Below are 19598 nucleotides of genomic sequence, written 5' to 3'. Positions count from 1 at the left end.
TGCATTTAGCTATATTTCATATCACTTATATCAATGGGATTTTTTTTTTTCAAAATAAGAAAAGCCCAATAGTTATGTTTTACCTCTTGACTATCAGGGGCCAATGCACTCTGAACTCTTGCCCTTTCATCTAGAACATCTCTGTCATCCTCTTGGCTGAGCTCTTCAGGATTCTGATGGGTTCTTTTCCTTTGTGGAGAAATCCTAGGGATCAAAGATATAATAAGTCTGAAGTGACTGCATATTAAAGAGTAAATGGTAATTTCAGTTAGGAAGGCAGCAGAAGGTTCCGAGCTTCTGAACCATGATGAGATTAGATGAGAAATGTTTGGAAAAATCCCTCAGCAAAATGACTATGAGGAAGGCCTTAGAAAGGAAAGAAGTCTGACACAATGAGTGATTTCTGGCATAGAACTTCTGTGTCTGCAAGAAACAGAGGACTTTTTGTCACCTGGTTCTTCTCAGATTGTTACTGGGCTTCCATCCCCCTCTCTCCCCAGGCAGAATCTTATTTTGTCTACCCTTTTTTGCCTTCTCCCTCATAGGGCTACCATAAATGGTGGCCCACATCTGAATCACCACTTGATAGTGGCAACAAGTTGGCATCTATTGCCACAGAAGGTGATGCTGGCATGACCTAGTAGTAAATTGTACCCCTTCATTTTGTTCACATTTCTTTTCTTTATGATGCACATCACACATCAAATCCAAATTCCATTTTGATATCCTCACTATGTATCTTCACAATATTGAGGAAGATTGAATTTCATTTTATGATTTTCCATACAGCTTCAGATCATCACATACAACAGGTGGAACATTTTTCTACTTTGCTTCAACAGTTCATATTCAAATGTTATTGTATTCATAATCTGAATGAGGGATATCATTGAGATTTCCCCCCCCCCCCCGCCAAGTCCTGCTGTGTTGCCTCTTCATGGCTCCCATGTTCCTGGGAGGGATGAGTGAAGAATGTTGGGAGTGTATAATCCTAACAGGGTCACCCAAGGTGTGAAGGTCATCCTAGCTGCCAAGCTAAAGCAAGCAGGCAGCTATATTAGGCAGCGATGATATAGGAAGATGCTGGAGGTAGATGATCACTTTAGTGACAATGACACAGGCATCAATTCATATTGCATGGGAGAAGCAATGATAAACCACTCCTGTATTTTTACTGAGAAAACCCCATGGATAGAAAATATAAAATGATCGACAATACTGTATACTGTAGTGCCAGATGATGCGCCCCTCAGGTCTGATGGCACTCAACATGCTACTGAGGAAAAGTTGAGGATCTTTCAGAGTATTAATGGTGTTTATGATGTGGCTAGATTAAAATCTTTGGGATGTCTAGTTGCTGATGTTGCCATACAGGAAAAGAAAATCTGAAGCTGCAAAGACAGAAGTACAGTAGGAACATGGAATGTAAGAAGCATGAACATGGGAAAGCTCAGCACATTGAAAGATGAAATGAAATGACTACAAACTAACATCTTAGGCATCAGCAAATTGAGATGGACTCAGATTGGATACTTTCAGTTAGAAGATCACACTGTTTATTTCTCAGGATATGAAAAACAAAGAAGAAATGGTGTTTCATAGGAAGGATATATTAAAAATAGTACTTGGCTACAATGCAATCAATGATCGAATAATAGTGATTAGAGTTTGTGGACAAGCTTTTAATATGACAATCATTCAAGTTTATGTTCCGACCACTGATGCAGAAGAAAAGGAGGTTGATGAATTTTATGATCAAGTTCAATTTGAAATCAACAGAACATGCAAGCAAGATGTGCTGCTTATGATTGGAGACTCAAATGCCAAAGCTGGAATCATGAAAGAGGAACATGTAGTTGGACTGTAATGGCTTAGAAAACTGAAATAAAGCAGGAGGCCAACTTATCAATTTCTGCCACTCCAATGATTTCTTCATAGCTAACACTGTCTTCAAACAACAAAAATGATGCCTCTATACATGGATATTACCAGGTAGAATATATAGAAATCAGATTGACTATATTATTGCTAAAAGGTGGTAGAGAAGCTCAATTATATCATCAAAGACATGGCCAGGTGCTGTCTGTGGAACAGATCACAAACTGCTCATGTGCAAGCTCCAAGTTAAGCTAAAGAAGAAGAAAGCCAGTCAATTTCCACGATATGGTCTTGAACATATACCAATCATTTTCAAAGAGAACATCAGGAATTGCTTTGAAGTCCTGAACTTCATAGATAGGGAACCAGATATCAGGTTCAGCCCAAGAAACTCAGCGGGACAATTCAGGAACAGTTCAGTTACTTTATTAGCTTACACCTACCAGACAGACTCTCACCAGACTAACTCTAACCCACAATGACAGCAACTGAACACTCTGAATTCCTTAGGGTGGTGCCAGTCTCCTTCTCTTAACTTTCACACACTCCAGTTGAGGGCTGAGGAGATGCTTGAGATTCTTTCCCCCTCTCTATGACCTTGGACCTCCGTGCCACGATCCTCCTTGCTCAAGCCTTCCATCACATCAGAAGAATTATGGCATGAACTTAAAGAAGTCATTAAGGATGAATGTGAAAAGAGACTACCAAAAATGAAGAAAGAGAAGAAAACAAACTGGCTGACAGAACAAACCATGGAAATTGCCAAGAAGAGAAGAGAAGCCAAAGCCAAGAAAGACAAAAAACTCAGAAAGGAACTTAACAAAGGGTTTCAGAGAGCTGTTAGAAGAGACAAGAAGCAGAATTACAACATCTGTAAAGACATAGAAGATGGAAACAGACATGGAAAAACCAGGAGAGTCTTTCAAAAGATCTCTGAATTCAGAAGGAGGTTCCAACCTCAAATTGGTATGCTAAATGAACACATAGTAGCTGATTCAAAGGAGATCAAAGGAAGATGAAAGGAGTATACTGAAAGACTGTACAGTAGAAATGTCAACATCCAAGATACCTTAAAAGATATTTCCTACTTGCAAGAACCTCTAGTACTAGAAGATGAAGTTAGTTCAGCACTCTGGGCATTACCAAGTTGGAAGGCTACAGGAACTGATGGAATGCCCACTGAAGTATGACAAGCAACAGAAGAAGATTCAGTAAAGGTTCTAACCAAGTTATGCCAGCAAATCTCGGGAATGACACAGTGGCCAAAACATTAGAAGAGGTCAATCTACATTCCACTACCAAAAAAAGGAGACGTAACAAAGTGTGCAAACTATTGTACAATATCCTTAATTTCACATGCTAGCAAAATAATGCTTAGGATCACCCAACACAGAATAGAGCCCTACATGGAAAAAGAGATGCCAGACATTTAAACTGGCTTTAGAAAAGGCTGAGACCTTATTGCTGATATACAGCTTTAATCCTGAGAAAGGTAGAAGGAAAGAGAAGAGGACAACCAGCAGCAATCAATCAATGAGATGGTATTGAAAAAATTCTCTATTCTATTATTTTAAAAAACTCCCCGTATATACATAAAATATCCATTTTCACAATCCAAATTAGGATGTGTCCTAATTTAGCAAAGATCTTAGATACTTCAGACAATAATATATCTATTCATGGATTTTATGTAATTTTAATGCATTTTATGTCTTTTTAAAGTTTTGTTAATAATAATTACAGGTTTATGTATTTTATTGTTGTGCTCTCTGGCCTAAAGGCTGTAATAAAGACTTGATTGATGTTTAGATTTCAAATTTCTTCACCTTTTACCATCAAAGTTTTTTTCTTCATTTTTCTATAGACTGTTACAAAATTCTGATGTTTACACTAATGCCAAATATTTCCAAACATTTATGTATCCAATATGTTGGAGAGAATCAAATGCTTTTTTAATATCAATCCAAGTAATTTGTAAGTTGGCTTTTCTTTGCATGGAGGGTTGTGTGTGTGTATGTGTTATTTTAACCATCAGTAATTGATGTTTTCTTGCTTGTGAATTTCAGCAGTTACCTCTTTGTTCAGGTCAGTACAACGAATTTTTGAATATGTAACTTGAAATTGCATCTGCTAATATGCTACTTAGCAATTAGAGTATTGCTGGCAAGCAAGTAATTAGTTTGTAATTGCTTGCAATTACACTCTTGTCCCTGTCTTTTATTATTAAAAATGTTGTACCAGTCATCATCTATTCTTCAGCTTTTCCAATGTGTAACATTTCATTACACTGAGTAGCCAATCTTTCAGATAGAATCATGGGAGGTTAAGCCAAAATCCAATACTTTGTCTTTTTCTGGTGTGCTCCAGTTCTTAACCCTGTTTGCTTGTGTTTTTGAAATCATTTTTGATGTTACAACCGTATCATCCATTTTGACTGAGTCAAAGTTCTTCTCAGTTTCTTTTATCTATTTTGCATCCTTATTGGATTCTTTTAGATTATCTCAGATGTCATTTCAAAATCTTAATTTTTCCTTATCAGGGCAAATACATCTATATTTGTAGTGTTTCCCAGCAATGCTTTATAAAACAATATTGGGTTCTTCAAAAATTCTGATTTTGTTGAAATAAAACCATTCTATCTTCATAAAAATTGCATAAATAAATAAATAAACAAAATAGTAATTTTCCTTTGAAATAGCCAAAACATTATCTTAATTCTTCTGAGACTTCTTTAATCATCTTAGTGCCAAGATTATATTTTTGCTGTGCATCTTTTGCCATGTTAAGGGGGCTTGTGTGCTTCAATGACACCAGGAGCTATGTTGGTGGTAGCTTACCTACTGTAGGTTCAACCATACTGAACGGGTCTTGGTGGAGGGGCCAGGCAAAATAACCCAAAGTATTTTGAATTTGATATTGCAGTATTGGCATCTTTTAACACTTGTGCTAGCTGTTTCTTTGTAACAAGCTTCAATGCAGGCAACCTTATTCTGTTGTTTTTGTGCTGTTCTAGATGCTCAATTATTCTTTGTTTCAATTCCTCTTGTTTTTCAGTTAGAGGGCTTTGTTTTTTCTGAGAAGGCTCTATTATCTGAGCTGCTGCTGGCAAGGCTTTGATTTCTTTGCCCTAGGTAGACCTTTGCAGTTCTTTCAATTCTACTTCTGTGAATATTTATTTCATGTTATAGATCAACGTTGATCTGCTAGCCTCTGTTCTGTTGTTTCTGATTCTGCAAGTTGTTCTTTCCAGAACTGGTGCATTCTTTTCAGATATCCTCTTTTCGTTGGACTTGATTTGTAATAGCGGATCATTATCTTTGTTTTCAGTCTTTGTATATTTGTGATGAGTAAACAACTTTTCTTCCAGCAATCCTGAAGCTGGTGGCCCTGGTTGCTTAGCCAACAGTCCTGTACCCCACTTGTCACCAAATGTCCAGGAACTAGAACACCTAGCGCAGTCCTTGTTGACTTGGGCAACAACCAATCTGGTATGGGTTTCTGTAAATTACATCTCACCATATTATTTATGGGAGAGACACTCTTTGTCTGGCTCCTCTGATGAGATCTGTCCAGTATAGTTGAACCTCTAGCATAGCTCTCAACCTCCTTGGAGCATGCAAGCCCCACAACCACATCAAGGTAGCGCCTCACTGGGGGATGATGATGATGATGATGATGATGGAAAGAGAAGAAGAGGATGACCAGCAGCAAGATGGATGGACTCAGTTACAGTAGCGATGGGTGCAGCTTGAAGGACCATGTTAGGGACAGACTGTCATGGAGAAAATCTATGTGGTTGCTAAGAGTTGACACCAGCTTGATGGCATGTAATCAATCAATCAAGTTATTATTATTAAAAATATAATTGCTTTCATCCAGCTAACACACAAACACACACACACATTCTCTCTGTGAGCATATTAAAATTTATACAAACCTAAAAATGGGATCTCTTCTCATAACTGTTTGGTCACATCTCATCACCAGATAACGCAGTAAAAAAATGAAAATTATACCCTGCAAATAAGGCTAAATAAAAGCAATAATAGAAAATTACATTCATTCATCCAGCTGTATAGATATACAGATTATACAAAACAATGTTCTGATTGGTTCAGCAGGAATAATCAGGAATCAGAATTATCTTCAATTCACATTATGCCTCTGTTCAATCCAAGCTATGGTTCTCTGAACCATAGTCATAAATTACAACTGGTTTCATTGAAATGGCTTGGACACAATCACATAAATTTTTTGAAATCAAGACATGCAAAATTTTTAATTTGCCTCTTAGCACAATCATGGAATCAAGCTTATAAAGCAAACACTTCAATAATTTTGATGAGAAATGGAATAAACATAAGGGCATAATCAATGTAGCCTCACAAGTCCAGAGGTGAGCTTGGTTTTATAGCACTGATTCCCTGTACCCAATACAGAATGGCCCTTAAAATCTTTTGGGGCATTCTAAGCACGTGCTCTCTACATGCCAGGAAAACAAGTTCATTTCACTTCTCCGTTGCTGTTGATCCTCCATTTGTAGAAGGTGAACATCTACAACAGGCAATTTCTTTCCATGGATTGTCGAAGGCTTTCACGGCTGGAATACAATGGCTGGTGTGGGTCTTCTGGGCTGCGTGGCCGTGTTCTGGAAGTACTTCCAGAACACGGCCACACAGCCCGGAAGACCCACACCAGCCATCTTTCCATGGAATCTGGTTCTCCACAGATAGAGAAGACTCTGGTATAAACAACTACTTAGAATTGATTTACACTGATCAACATGAAATTTATTGTATGATCATGGCCTGATTGCTCAGTAGGAAGGCTGAGTTTTGAACATCTGTCTGGAAGAGGTTATCCTTCTCTTTTGGCCCATAGACATGGAAATACAGCGGTAAAAGATCTTGTTCTGCTTTCAGTTCTTCTCTAGACTCTGTTCTCCAGGCTCCTCACAACAAGTTCATTCATTCTTGTAATTATAAGATGCCCAGGTAACTTAAGCATATTACATTCTCAGGACCCCTATTCTTATGATAATAATAAATCCCTGTAACCAGTAGAAAGCAGATCTGCTTGCTATCACATTGTATCAGTGATGTCACTTAAAAGGTGGGCATGTGAGTGTATAGTGGCCATGTCTGCCTTTGTTTATACAGTGGCCATATAGGTCTAGCCCAATTGCTCCACACAGCTGATATCAACCTAAACAAGTGGATGTGTGTCTTCTGAGGGATCTCACAGGTGGAATTTCATGGTCTGGAGACAGAGCCAGTCACCCCTGCTTCCATAGTGATTATTATTATTTCCATAATATCTTACGAGGGCTAAAGAAATATGCAAAATATATTCCCAGTAATAATTAAACAAAAATAATTCCACTGAAGCTCTGGGTATATATGTGGGCATGCACCATTATAATATAAATAAGGAAGATACATTCAGTTCTCACCATGAAGGAGGATATGAAGAGCTCTTTCTGATATGAAATACTTCTTTCATCATCAATATAACTACCTCTCAGCAGCTATTTAAAAAAGCAGAATGAATAAAAAAGAATGTTTATTTATTTTCCGTATTTCTATCTCAACCAAGTAAGGATGGACTGCCTGAGCAGATTCTCCTTCCTTCCCCCCTTCCTTCTTACCCCTGCCCAATCATCAGGATGACTGAGCTGTCAATCAAACAGCAGCTGCCACTCAAACGAATCAAAAGGGGGACAGGAGACAAGATGTCTGCCTGGGAGTTCTGCAGCCACAGGCCTCCTGACAAATAGAATAAACAGATCCCAAAGCCCAGGAGGAAAAGCAAAGAGTTGTACGAAAAGATAGGCTGCTGTGATGAGAAAGAGGCCACAGGAAAGGAGGCAGCAGCTGGGAAGGCCATTTAATTCTCTCATGCCAGGTTAAATACCCGCAGAAAGAGGCATTGGGTTCCTTCCCTCTGACCTGGCATGAGAGAAAAATTCTTCGAGCTGTTTCCCTCCGATGGAGCCAAGATCCCAAAGAGGAGAAGAGTCAAAAGCCCAACCAGGAACAAACAAGCAGAAAAAGGTGAAGAAAAAGTCAAGACTTTGACCAAACAGAAATAGAAAACAGAACCTGAAAAAAAGGTAAAAGAAAGGTTGAACTCTGAAGAAAAAGAGTATACTTCTGTAGGGAGTGACCATAGGGATATATAAGGGTTAAAACAAAAGAGATAGAGAGATCAGCAATAAACAAACACATTACAGATACAGAATGAAATGATAGGAAGATATAGTGAAATTGGACTTTAAAGAATATAGTGTAACTAAAGTGCCCATAAAAATAGTTAAAATAGAACATTGTTTTGGTACTAAGAAATCAGTTTGTAAAATAGTTGAAGCCATGTATAATTTACAATTCCTTTTTGGGGGGCGGGTAAGCTTTCTTTGTTTTGTAAAATCAATTTCCTCCAGCCATTAAAGGGAGATACAAAAAACCCAACCAGTTTCCAGTGCTTTGTGTCTTTACTGAACCTGGGTCAATCTGGCTATTAGTGGTTCAGAAAAGAACCCATGACACAGCTTATGTAGAATTAGTTCCCTCTAATTCTGTTTTTAGGTACTACCTGTGCAATTCATTCTGAAAGCAAAACAAGACCTCAAGACAGGTAGCAGGGTTTTGTTTTTTTTAAGGTTTAAGCTAAGTTCAATCAACCTCTAAAGCTGCAATGCAACTAGAATTGGGCTGCATCTCTTTGGAGGCCCATGCAAGACTATGCTGCTTAAGGTCTTGGGCAAGGCAGATCCTTTGGAGGACCTCCTTGGTTCATCTTACCCTGAATGACAGATTGGAACCCACCCTGTGAAGACAAATTGATCAAGACCTGATGTACCAGCTTTACTTATTTTGGGCCTCAATAAATCCTTAGCAGAACTCAGAACTAAGTCTAGGACTTGAGATATTCAGTCAGATAGGGCCCAAATCTCCTATCTCTGCTAGAATTGCCCCATCCTCCTACACTTAAACTAAATGGGGTCATGATTGAAGTTTACAACCATTTAAGCGTGAGGTAGGCTTACCACATTGCTTTGTCTATCCCTCCACTTCAGCCAATGAAGCAAAAGAAACCAGTTGACACATGGGTCCCAGGAGAAAAAGGTTCAGCTAGAGCCAGCGAAGCACCTCCTGCCCCTTCCAAACCACAGGGAAACTCACAACATTTTAGGTAGGAAAATGGAGCAGCTTTCCTGGTCAGTTGGACTACTCTGTAGGAATCTTCCCAAGTGAAATTTCTCAGGTGGAAAGGTGATCACCTGCCCCCACCCCCCAGTGCACGGTAGCCTAATCTGCTGGGAGTTGCGTGCCAATTGGTGGCGAAGTAAGCAATCAGCAAAGTCTGTGTCCAAAGCTGACAGAACCATACCTTCTCTCTTTTTGAAATAGTTTCTTCCCATTAGACATTGCTTTTCTCTCTCATGTCTGATATCCACTCTTTCTCCCCTTCTCTCTCATCTTCCCTTGCACTAGGAAGTTACCAGAGCAAGGATGGAGCCCTGAATTGTTTCAAGTAGGTGTATGAAGTTAGACCGAGGGTTTCGTATGGCTCAATCATCCTATTCGGCCAGCCCCGCTCTATGAAATGTTGTGCTAGTTCGCCTTCAGCCTGCTTTGATTTCTTTAATGGAACAAATAACTTTTTCTCACTCAGCATAAATAGTACATTCCTAAATGAATTCACATACCAAATCCTGCATTTTGATAAAACTTCAAGAAGAAAAAAACTTACTACAAATAGTACAATTCCATATAAATATTATTTTCAGCACTCAGTCACCCAATTCCACAGGGGCAGCACTGACCCTGATTAGTTTCTTTGGATGGATGCCAAAAAAGGTTTGCTGGTATTCTGAAATATCGGTATATATTTACAGTTATATAGGTTGAACATTCACGGAGGTATACACAATCCAAGATCACCCTCATTTTCATCACTTCTATCTCAGATTTCTAAAAAGATGGCTAGGTAGGTACATAAGGGAAGAAGCAGGCTTTCAGGTAACCTAGTTCTAAGCTGTTTAGGAATTCAAAGATCAAAAACAGCACTTTGAATTGGATCTGAAAATAAACCAACAGCCAGTGTAGATAACAAAATACTGGCAAAATATGTCCATATAGGCCAGTCCCAGTGAGTGGTCTTCCCACTCTATTTTGAACTAATTGACATTTCTGGACCATTTGCAAAGTCAGCACATGTAGAACGTATTGCAATAATTGAACCAGGAAGTTATCAGAGCATAAATAACCATTGTGAGGCTCCATGCCATCAAGGCCACCTGGGCTTCTAGTGACAGTGATGGATCTAGGAGCACCCCTACATACTGCAAACTTGCTCCTTTAGGCCAAATATCTCTGCCTTATCTGGATTGAGTCTCAGTTTATTGGTCCTCATCCAATCCATTGCCCTGGCCAAGCCCTGGTTCAGATCTTCAATCACCTCACCCATGTTAGATAAAAAGGAGAGGTAGAGCTTGGTATCATCTGTATATTGATGGTACCTCAGCCCAGATCCTCAGATGACCTCTCCAAATGGTTTTATGTAGATTTTAAAAAGCATAGGGGATAAAATAGAGCCTTGAGGAACTGCATATCCCAACTGCTATGAGGCAGAAGAGTAATCGTCCAGTACCACCTTCTGGAAATGGCCATCCAAGTAGAAACAGAACCACAACCACTGTGGACCAATATGTCAAAACTATAATAGCTCTAGGTACTAATAAGGCCAAACTGGGTGAAATTCCTTCTGGCGTATAAGGAGATCTGTGTATTTCTGGGTTAAAAGTCAAGGGAATATACCATAAAAGCTATGATAGCTGAACCTATTTCTTGCTCCATTTTCATCAGTACTGAGCAGAGAGATTCTCCTGATTTATTTTTCTACCAGTTCTCACTCAGTCTGTTGAAACAGAATTCACTTTGAAGGAAAAGTGAATTTCAGTGAAATTCCCACAGTTGGAGTGTCATTATGTAGAGGGAGCCCTGCCCTTGAGAAATTGTTGGAAAAGTTCTTCTTCCCTGGAAAAGTTCAGAGAACTTTTTAACCCAGTTACTCCCTTCACAAACTGGGTGGACAAAGAACCATTTATGCTCAGCTTCAATTTTCATAAGAATAGGATAAGAGATAAGAGATAATATTGCACTTACCACTATAAAAGAAAGTATAAAGCTTGTAACTGGAAACATAGGAACAAAAACATTTAATGCGTTTCTTATGTAGTCCTCTGTAATGAAACTTATTATGATCAAAACCAATACAACCTAAAATGAAACAAGAAAGTATTTTAATATTTTTTTAACAAATCAAATCACTTTATCCAATTTTCTTTCTCCATAATCTCTGTGGTGCCTTAACACACTATATGGTAATTTCAACTTAAACTATGCTAACATTTGTATTTGCTCATTGTTATCCATGTTGATCATGATTGCTTCCCTTTGTGCTTCCCTTCCCTCCTTTTGCTCCCATAATTAAACCTGCTGTGGAAAAAGGGATTTACTAGTTTTACTTTCTTCACCATTGAGTAATGCAACTTACATTTCTGACTGAAGCATCCTTTTGTTTGGGATGTTCATAACTTACATAGATTTGACATGGCACTGGACACTTATTCAATCATCAGACCATTTCCTGCTTAGTTCCCACCCCACTGCAATTTATGTGCTGGTGTCAGCTCAGGAATGCCAAGAACCAGGGGCAATGCCCTGGGACACAGATACTGTATACACCTTAAAGCTCAAGAGCACCACTACCTTGCTTATTCCTGAAATTTATCTTCCTGAATGCCTCAGGTCTTTGCTGTCAAGGTTACAATGACACCAAGAGGCATGTATACCCAACAAGTGTAGTGCTATGATGAAAGCAAAATCCTCACCCAGTGTCAGCCCTACAAGGGAGATTGGATCAGGAAACTCACTCTACAGAAAGACTCAAACTAAATTGTTTTGAGATAGGCTACAGCTGCAGAGTCTTCCAAGTCTGATTATGCTGTTCCTCCCCTCCTTATAACCCAATGAGTCGGGGAGGAGTTAGGCTGAGCCTCTTCTTAATACTATCTCCCTTACCAGAACTTAAGGAATGCTTCTGTCCTGCTGTCCTTCCTGTTTGTGTAACAGTTTCCAAATGTTTGCTTCAAGGCCATCTCCCTGTCTGTCTATACTCAACATGTGCCAAATAGCTAAAATTTCTGTCCCTCACAATTAACCTGGGTCCATAGGAAACAGCTACTACACCTACATACCTGGTGTGGGGAGGGAACTGGCACAGAATGGCGTAATGCTTAGTCTTCTTTTAAAGCCCAGAGGTAGACCATACAGGTCCACCTTTGAAAGCACAGCTTCCAGGTTGTAGGTTCTTCCAACTGGCCCAGGAGCCTTTCTGGCCAGTAGTGTGACCACACGGCCCTCCAGGCCACATATTCGTCATCCAAGAATACTTCAGGCTGCCTCCAACCATCCCTAGTTAAGAATAGGTCCCAGGCATATGGATACATTGGGCATATACTTACTAAAATAGAGATGACTGACCAAAAACTGGTGGTATGCTTTTTTTGGCGAAATACGAAGGCAGTTATGTATAGGAATAAGACAATCGATATACTGTAGCCAAGGAAAAATGCCACCTGCTCAAAAGAAAGCTCTGTATTAACAATGGGCTAATGTCTTACAAAAAGAATAGAAATGTCTCCTTCATTTTAATAGTTTATAATAATTACATACACATATAATGTTTTAAGTACTAGCAGCCTGTTTACCAAACTGGCATAGCAAGTATTTTGGTTGAATGAATTTAAACCAAATGAATTAGCTGATTATAAAACATTTTGTGACAATTTATGCAGCTGCAGGCCCTAGGCGGCAGGCCTTTTCTGCTGTGGCACCCGCACTGTGGAACCTTCTCCCCCATGAGATGAGATCAGCCTCAACACTCCTGAGTTTTCGAAGGTCCCTCAAGATCTGGTTATGTCAGCAGGCCTGGGAACCCCAGGGGACAGGTCAACTAGTAAGATGGCTCTATTATTAACATCCCTTTGCCTATTATTTTCCTTGTTTGTTTTAGTTCTGTTTTTATAGTTCTTGATGTTTTTAATAATTGCTATACAATGGTGTTATATAATGATTGTTTATATATTTATTGTTTTATTGGATTGTTGTACACTGCCCAGAGTTACTTTTTGTCAAATGGGCAGCCATATAAGATAGATAGATAGATAGATAGATAGATAGATAGATAGATAGATAGATAGATAGATAGATAGATAGATGCTCAGTCATCAACCCTGAACCTTTCCAGCCAGAGAAAACCCACATCCTTAAAAGAAACAGCATCAAAATCAGACCATCTTTGCATTGTGAAGGACAAGGACAGTAGCAAAGTAAAAATGATCTTAGGAAATGCTACTGTAAATCAAAGGTAGATTGGTCTGTACTATTTTGGGTCAATGTTTTTTCCTTTTCTTCTGGTAGACGTTATGCCTAATGTATTGTCGAAGGCTTTCACGGCCGGCATACAATGGCTGGTGTGGGTCTTCCGGGCTGTGTGGCCGTGTTCTTGAAGTTTTGTTTCCTAACGTTTCGCCAGCACCTGTGACCGGCATCTTCAGAGTGCAGGAGCACAGACAGGAGCAGTTCTCTCTGTGCCCAGGGTGATGTGACCCTTTTGTGGGTATTTATAGAGATCTGAAGGGGGGAAGGGGGATTGGGTGTGTGTGGGGGTTGAGTTACTGAGTGGCTGCTTGTTTTGGTGTCAGCATCTGTGTGTATCTTCCTGGGGATTAGGCAGGGTTTTTTCTTCTATTGAATTGTTAATGCAGGGCTGCTGGGGGTGATTAGCAAGTTCATTGTGTGAACTGTTCACATGTCCTGGTGGTTGAGCTGAGTTCATTGACCTTTTGCAGGCTGTATTTTTCAGGATTGGTAGCCAGGTTTTGTTGATTTTTAGACTCTCCTCTTTTTTATTGAAACTGTGCTGGTGTTTGTGAATCTCAATGGCTTCCTGGTATAGCCTGGTATAGTGGCTGTTGGTGTTCTCCAGTATCTCTGTGTTTTCAAATAGGATTTTGTGTCCAGTGTGCTTGAGAGCATGTTCAGCTACTGCAGATTTTTCTGGTTGCTGTAGTCTGCAGTGCCTTTCGTGTTCTTTTATCCTGGTATGGATGCTGCGTTTTGTGGTCCCGATGTATACTTGCCCTCAACTGCATGGTATGCGGTATACTCCTGCGGCGGTGAGGTCGTATACATCGGGACCACTATACCAGGCTATACTGGGAAGCCATTGAGATTCACAAAAACTTCAAGAACACGGCCACACAGCCCGGAAGACCCACACCAGCCATCATTGTGCCTAATGTTTGGCAAAGTTTTTACTATGTTTCATATTCCCTATTTTGTTTCCCCATTACATGAGGTGGATGGGTAGGTACGATGTTCTATATCTTCAACCAATTCAATTTACCTTCATTTTCTTAATTTGTTCTCATCTTTTTTGCTGGTGGTAGGGAGTTTCAGGAAGGCTATGACAATGGGTCCAAACTACTGCTTTTGTGGTGCTGGATGGTCCAGAGAACTCCTCCCCACTCCAAATCCTGTTTGTTCTGTCGGTGTTAGTGGAAACAACCAGTACTTTCTTAACTGACTTTGTTTATTTGCAAGATATGAGCAGGTATTTGGCCTCACTTATGCCTGAAGTCACCTCACACCCCACAAACCCCACTGGGGATAAAGTTCCTATCTCAGTTTACTGCCAGTTTATTGCTAGTCCCTTGTGTGTAGCCTGTCATTGCTGGAATGTGGCTTTTTCAGACTGTCATTGATCAAAGACATATGCCTGCCATTCAAGGTCTGTAGCAGGGAACAATACTGATTATTATAAAAAGGTAGACGTGGATGTTTGTCACTGAAAATGGTAAAGGTTAAAAGCTGATTGAAAACCACATTTTAAAAATGGATTAAACTTAATTACCAAGCAGATAATCAAGCTGGGTATAAACCGAGGATTTGCAACTCCTAATTTTAAAAACGATGGCCAAAGCACTAAAAGAAGTAGAATGCAATGCAAGGGCATATCCACCAGAGCTTGTCCACACCAGTAGGCAGAAGGAAAAAGTCCTGAGGTCCGCAGTTGAGAGCGAGTTCTTATCTAGCAAAAAATGAATAAAAATAGCAAACAATCAAATGAAATGTATTGTCGAAGGCTTTCACGGCCGGCATACGATGGCTGGTGTGGGTCTTCCGGGCTGTGTGGCCGTGGTCTTGAAGTCTTGTTTCCTAACGTTTCGCCAGCACCTGTGACCGGCATCTTCAGAGTGCAGGAGCACAGACAGGAGCAGTTCTCTCTGTGCGTTAGGAAACAAGACTTCAAGACCACGGCCACACAGCCCGGAAGACCCACACCAGCCAATCAAATGAAATGATTGCATGAATTCAATTCAAGAAGGTAACAGAGAAAAATACTATAGTAATTTTCCCCCTCCCTCCCACAACTTTTATCAGTATGTTGATATATCACAACAAGCCTGTCAGCCCTTCAGAGTAAACCAGACTAGGAAATGAAAGTCATGTAGGCCAATACTACGTATACTGTAAAGTTATAGAAACAGAGTCTTGCAACTCTGAATGCCCCTCCCCCTCTCTCCAGTTTCTTCCTATTTACACATATTGTCATACCAAGACACTTGGTTACTTATATTCATTGTTTAAAATTGCAGCAGAAAAGTTAAATTTTGTCCTCTAAGCTCACTGTTAGGATGAAGCCCAAACAAGTCAAGGCCTACATGCCTCCCAGAAGGTAACTTTCTTCTAGATGTAATCCTGGACTGTGGGGAATGCCTTGGGTCTTTCATTAAACATAATCATCACCACCACCAAAACTCTTAGAGAAAGACCCTTTGCACTATGTAGATTCCTTTCAGACTTTTACTTTGGATTTGATTAAAGATGGATGTTCTCTGAAGTAGTATAATTTGGACTGAGAGGAAAAGGAGGGTGGAAAGGGAAAACTGTACATGCACACAGACCTCTGGATTCTAACATCATTACTGGGTTCAGCCAGTGAAATGCCCTTTCTGGATAAGCTTACTTGTTCCTTTAATACAGTTTTCGAGATAAGCCCATTTGTATTGACTTAAGTCATCTAAATTTTGCTGTAACAACTATAGCTTTTCTTTTTTACTCTGAGCATTGTTTCTCAATTTAAGATGGGATTTGTTTCAGTGTTGCATCACTCTTTAATGTAACAGTCATGGTTGTCCACGGGGAATAAGAAGGGCAAAGAATACATGTATCACATCAATGCCACAACCTACATACTTGCCTCACATATCAGGTTGCAAGAATGTAATGATGTCATTGGCATGATGATGTTACTGTATGTGTGTCTTCAATTTGTCATCATCGTGGTATGATAATGAAACCCTGGAAGAGCATCCTCCCAGAGGTACATATGGCTTCTACCCTTCAAATGTTCTGGAAGTCTCTTGAGACCAGACTCTCTTCCCATGACTATGTTTAGAGTATTTGTGGAGCCCCTGATTTTTCCACACATGTTATTTATGTAGTTTTGTCTGTAGTTTATGCAGTCATTTTCCTTTTGAAATTATGTATTATTTTAAATATTGTAAGCTGCCCAGAGTCTTTTTGGATTCAGGCAATTGGAAATCCAATCAATCAATTTAAAAAGAAATTAATATGCTTATTTTTATTCTGGTCAGATTTAGATAGCATCAGTACAAAATCAAGAGAATTCCACTGTTATAGTAGATTCCAATTAAAAAAAAAAAAACTTAGCCATACTAATCAATGAGAAATAAAATCCAAATAAAGATACTGTCCTCCTGTAGAATCTGACAGAATTTAACTTTTAACTCACTTCTGCTGTCATTTGCAGATACCACATGGAAATACAATATAGACATATCTTCATAAAACTTAGAAGAAATCAAAGAGATATAGTTATTTTACCGTGTAATCTTGAATGCTTGTCATTGCAAATTGTGGTGGAAAAGCAGGTAATACAACTGAGGCTGCAATCAAGTAAATTTCCATAAAAAACCAAAGGTCATCATTCAGACTAGACTGAGGAATAAATTAAAAACATGTTTTAATTGCATTGTGATAAAACGTCAAAATAGAATAGCTATTATTAATCTATTAGTTAGTAAGCTTAGAAACAATGAAGAATATTTAAATAAAATAAATACAACCAATCATCTGTAAATGTTATTCTTTGAGTTTTATTTCACGGTTACTGTAGCAAATGGCCAGACTGGGGAGGGGCCGTCTTGACCTTCTGGCTGTGACCTTTGGCCCCTCCTCCCTTCTGCTCAGGTGCAGAAGGGAGGTAGGTAGTTGATTATGTAGTACTTTCCTGCTCCCACAACCCATCTTCTGGAGGAAGGAAATGTCCTGACCAGACTCCTCCTACTTAACCCTTCTGAGAGAAATGGAAATTTCACATTCTGAGCAACTTAATCATTCATAAACTGAGAATAATAATAAAGATAATAACAACCACAAGGAAAATTAAAACTCTGTAGCATCTCCTTGTGGCCTTAGTGGCTTTGAGCTATATGGCCAGAGAAAAAGCAGTTCTATTTTTTTTTGAGTAAATGCAAACAAAAGCATCATTTTTGTGATTTAACAATGAATGTTATTAGAAATAAGAAAGCTTGTGTAGCCAAATGCCCAAACCATTCAGCTGGATGGAATAAGGCATTTAGCACTGATAAGAACACAAATAGAGCTTCAGACATCAATTTTCCAGAAAATGCTTTGGGGAAACTGGACACAGATCCAGATGGATCTGAGGTTCAAACAGCTTACATGGAACAAAATATATAAAATTGGAGTTTACACAAAGACAGTAAACTTCTAATACAAACAACAGAGGAAAATTCCTTGAAAAATATAGCAGGCACATTCCAGATATCAGAATCCATACAGCAGACTAGCAGACTGCTAGACTTTAAAAGAATCTGATCACAAATCTGTGCCTACCACTTTTACTTGACCTCAGAGAGGAGGGATTTCCTACAGCTGTCTGGTCCTGAATAATCCCTGACATCCATAGATTGCAACCTTCAATTGAAGCTTTAGAATCACTTTCCCTTAGCTCCTGTTGACTATCTAGAACACTGTTTCTCAACCTTGGCCACTTGAAGATGTGTGTACTTCAACTCCCAGAATTCCCCAGCCAGCAAAAACTGATCTAGAGATTTCTGGGTCACACTTAGCTCTTCTCTTACTACAAGTTTGCCATTGCTTTCTCTTCTGATAAAATATCCAGAAAGGTTATTATCTAACTCCTCTTTTGTGAATGTGATCCTCTCAAATAAATTGCTGGTTGTCTTTATGTTGATTATCTTTATTATGACAAACCTATAATCTGCATAAACCATATTTTGGTTTGTATTAGTGGGAGGACTATTGTTTTAACTGTTGAATTACTGTTTTTGCTATAAACCCTGAGACGAGGGATTCCCTGGGGTTCCTCTGATGCAATTATGCATGGGAAATGTCAAAATTTTATAGATACCTCACCCCCATTCATTAAGTTCCCACTCAGTCCATAACAGTTAGTTTCTGAGGCTACTGAAAGAATTGATGATAGAAACACAGGTATAATCATAAAAACATAATGCAATTAAAAACAGTTACAGCCAATACAAAATAAATACATATAGTTGCTGAGTAAAATTATCACCATAGATGTCAATATAGCCAGGAAACTGGGCCCTCAACACATGCAGGGCCCCAGGCCCGGGCACATAAACAGATCTTCAAGGCCTTATGAAAGGCCAAAAGGGTTGGGGTCATCCTAATTTCTGAAGGGAGGATGTTCTCTGAAGGGAAAATAGCTGGGATAGAAGTGCAGTAACCATTGGTGATGTCTGTGAAGGAGGGACAGCAAATTTCTCTAAACTTGGAATGAATGGGGTTTGTTTACCAAGTAGAGATTTAGGATGACTTATACTGATTTTGTGCATTAACTGTTGGTGCAGAACCAATTGAAAAGGCCCCAGTTTAATCACCAATTTCAACTCTAACATTTGCAGGGCACTGTTAACTATCCAGAAGGTCAATAACATATTATAGAGATCTAGTCTCCAAAGAGACATCACCTCTCTCTTTCATAGTAAGGGCAGAATCATGACAGAATTAAAAAAGACCTCCGGCAGCTCTATGAAGAATGCACTAGATGAAGCAAAGTTCAGGGAGAAGCTTTTCTTGTCAGTGTTCACTGTCTCTAGAATCTTTTCCTAAAGAAAGTTTGTCAGAGAAATTTTAGCCTGGGAAATAAAGGAAGACCTGGAAATGTTTATAAGAATCCATAAGGTGGAACTCTTTCAGAGAGAGGAGATACAGGATGATAGCTTACTCTTATCTCCTATAGTCCCTGCTTCTAAGCCATTCAGTAAAGATGCTGGCAGAAAAATTAAGGAAGTAGAGGAAAAATTAGGAAAGTAATTACAAAAAAGAACATTTAAAATATTATGGAGAAAGCATTGAAATAAAACAAACAGACTAAAAGTAAATTTTCTGTTGTTTGGGGCTCAAAAGATTTAATGAAGCTTCTTGACTTCTTTTCATTGTGGCAATCGCATAAGAACTGAGTGGAAAGCAGCACACACTGAACATGCTTATGGAGGCTGAAGGAGTTGTGCTTGCCAAATCTAGCCTAACTTTCTAAACTGGGCAGAACTT

The 19598-nt window shown here is 39.2% G+C and overlaps 1 protein-coding gene across 2 annotated transcripts in view; it reads right to left on the bottom strand.

The window, feature by feature from the left end:
- Positions 1-19598, bottom strand: part of LOC103058114 (ABC-type organic anion transporter ABCA8) — a 72063-nt gene that overhangs the window by 12920 nt on the left and 39545 nt on the right. For both annotated transcript variants that reach the window (XM_025173388.2, XM_088138310.1), the window contains 7 exons: positions 16857-16970; positions 14860-15036; positions 12407-12520; positions 11046-11159; positions 7331-7405; positions 5816-5907; positions 84-204 (listed from right to left, as the gene is read on the bottom strand). In XM_025173388.2, coding sequence (XP_025029156.1) covers positions 84-204; positions 5816-5907; positions 7331-7405; positions 11046-11159; positions 12407-12520; positions 14860-15036; positions 16857-16970 — 807 coding nt within the window. The remainder of the gene's footprint in view (positions 1-83; positions 205-5815; positions 5908-7330; positions 7406-11045; positions 11160-12406; positions 12521-14859; positions 15037-16856; positions 16971-19598) is intronic.

This window comes from Python bivittatus, unplaced genomic scaffold (genome assembly GCF_059951505.1).
Source record: "Python bivittatus isolate LINGU-HERP-01145 unplaced genomic scaffold, Pbiv_v1 ctg000220_np1212, whole genome shotgun sequence".
Classification (NCBI taxonomy): domain Eukaryota; kingdom Metazoa; phylum Chordata; class Lepidosauria; order Squamata; family Pythonidae; genus Python; species Python bivittatus.
Note: the sequence above shows the minus strand (reverse complement) of the source record. Positions and strands in the feature narration are given on the sequence as shown.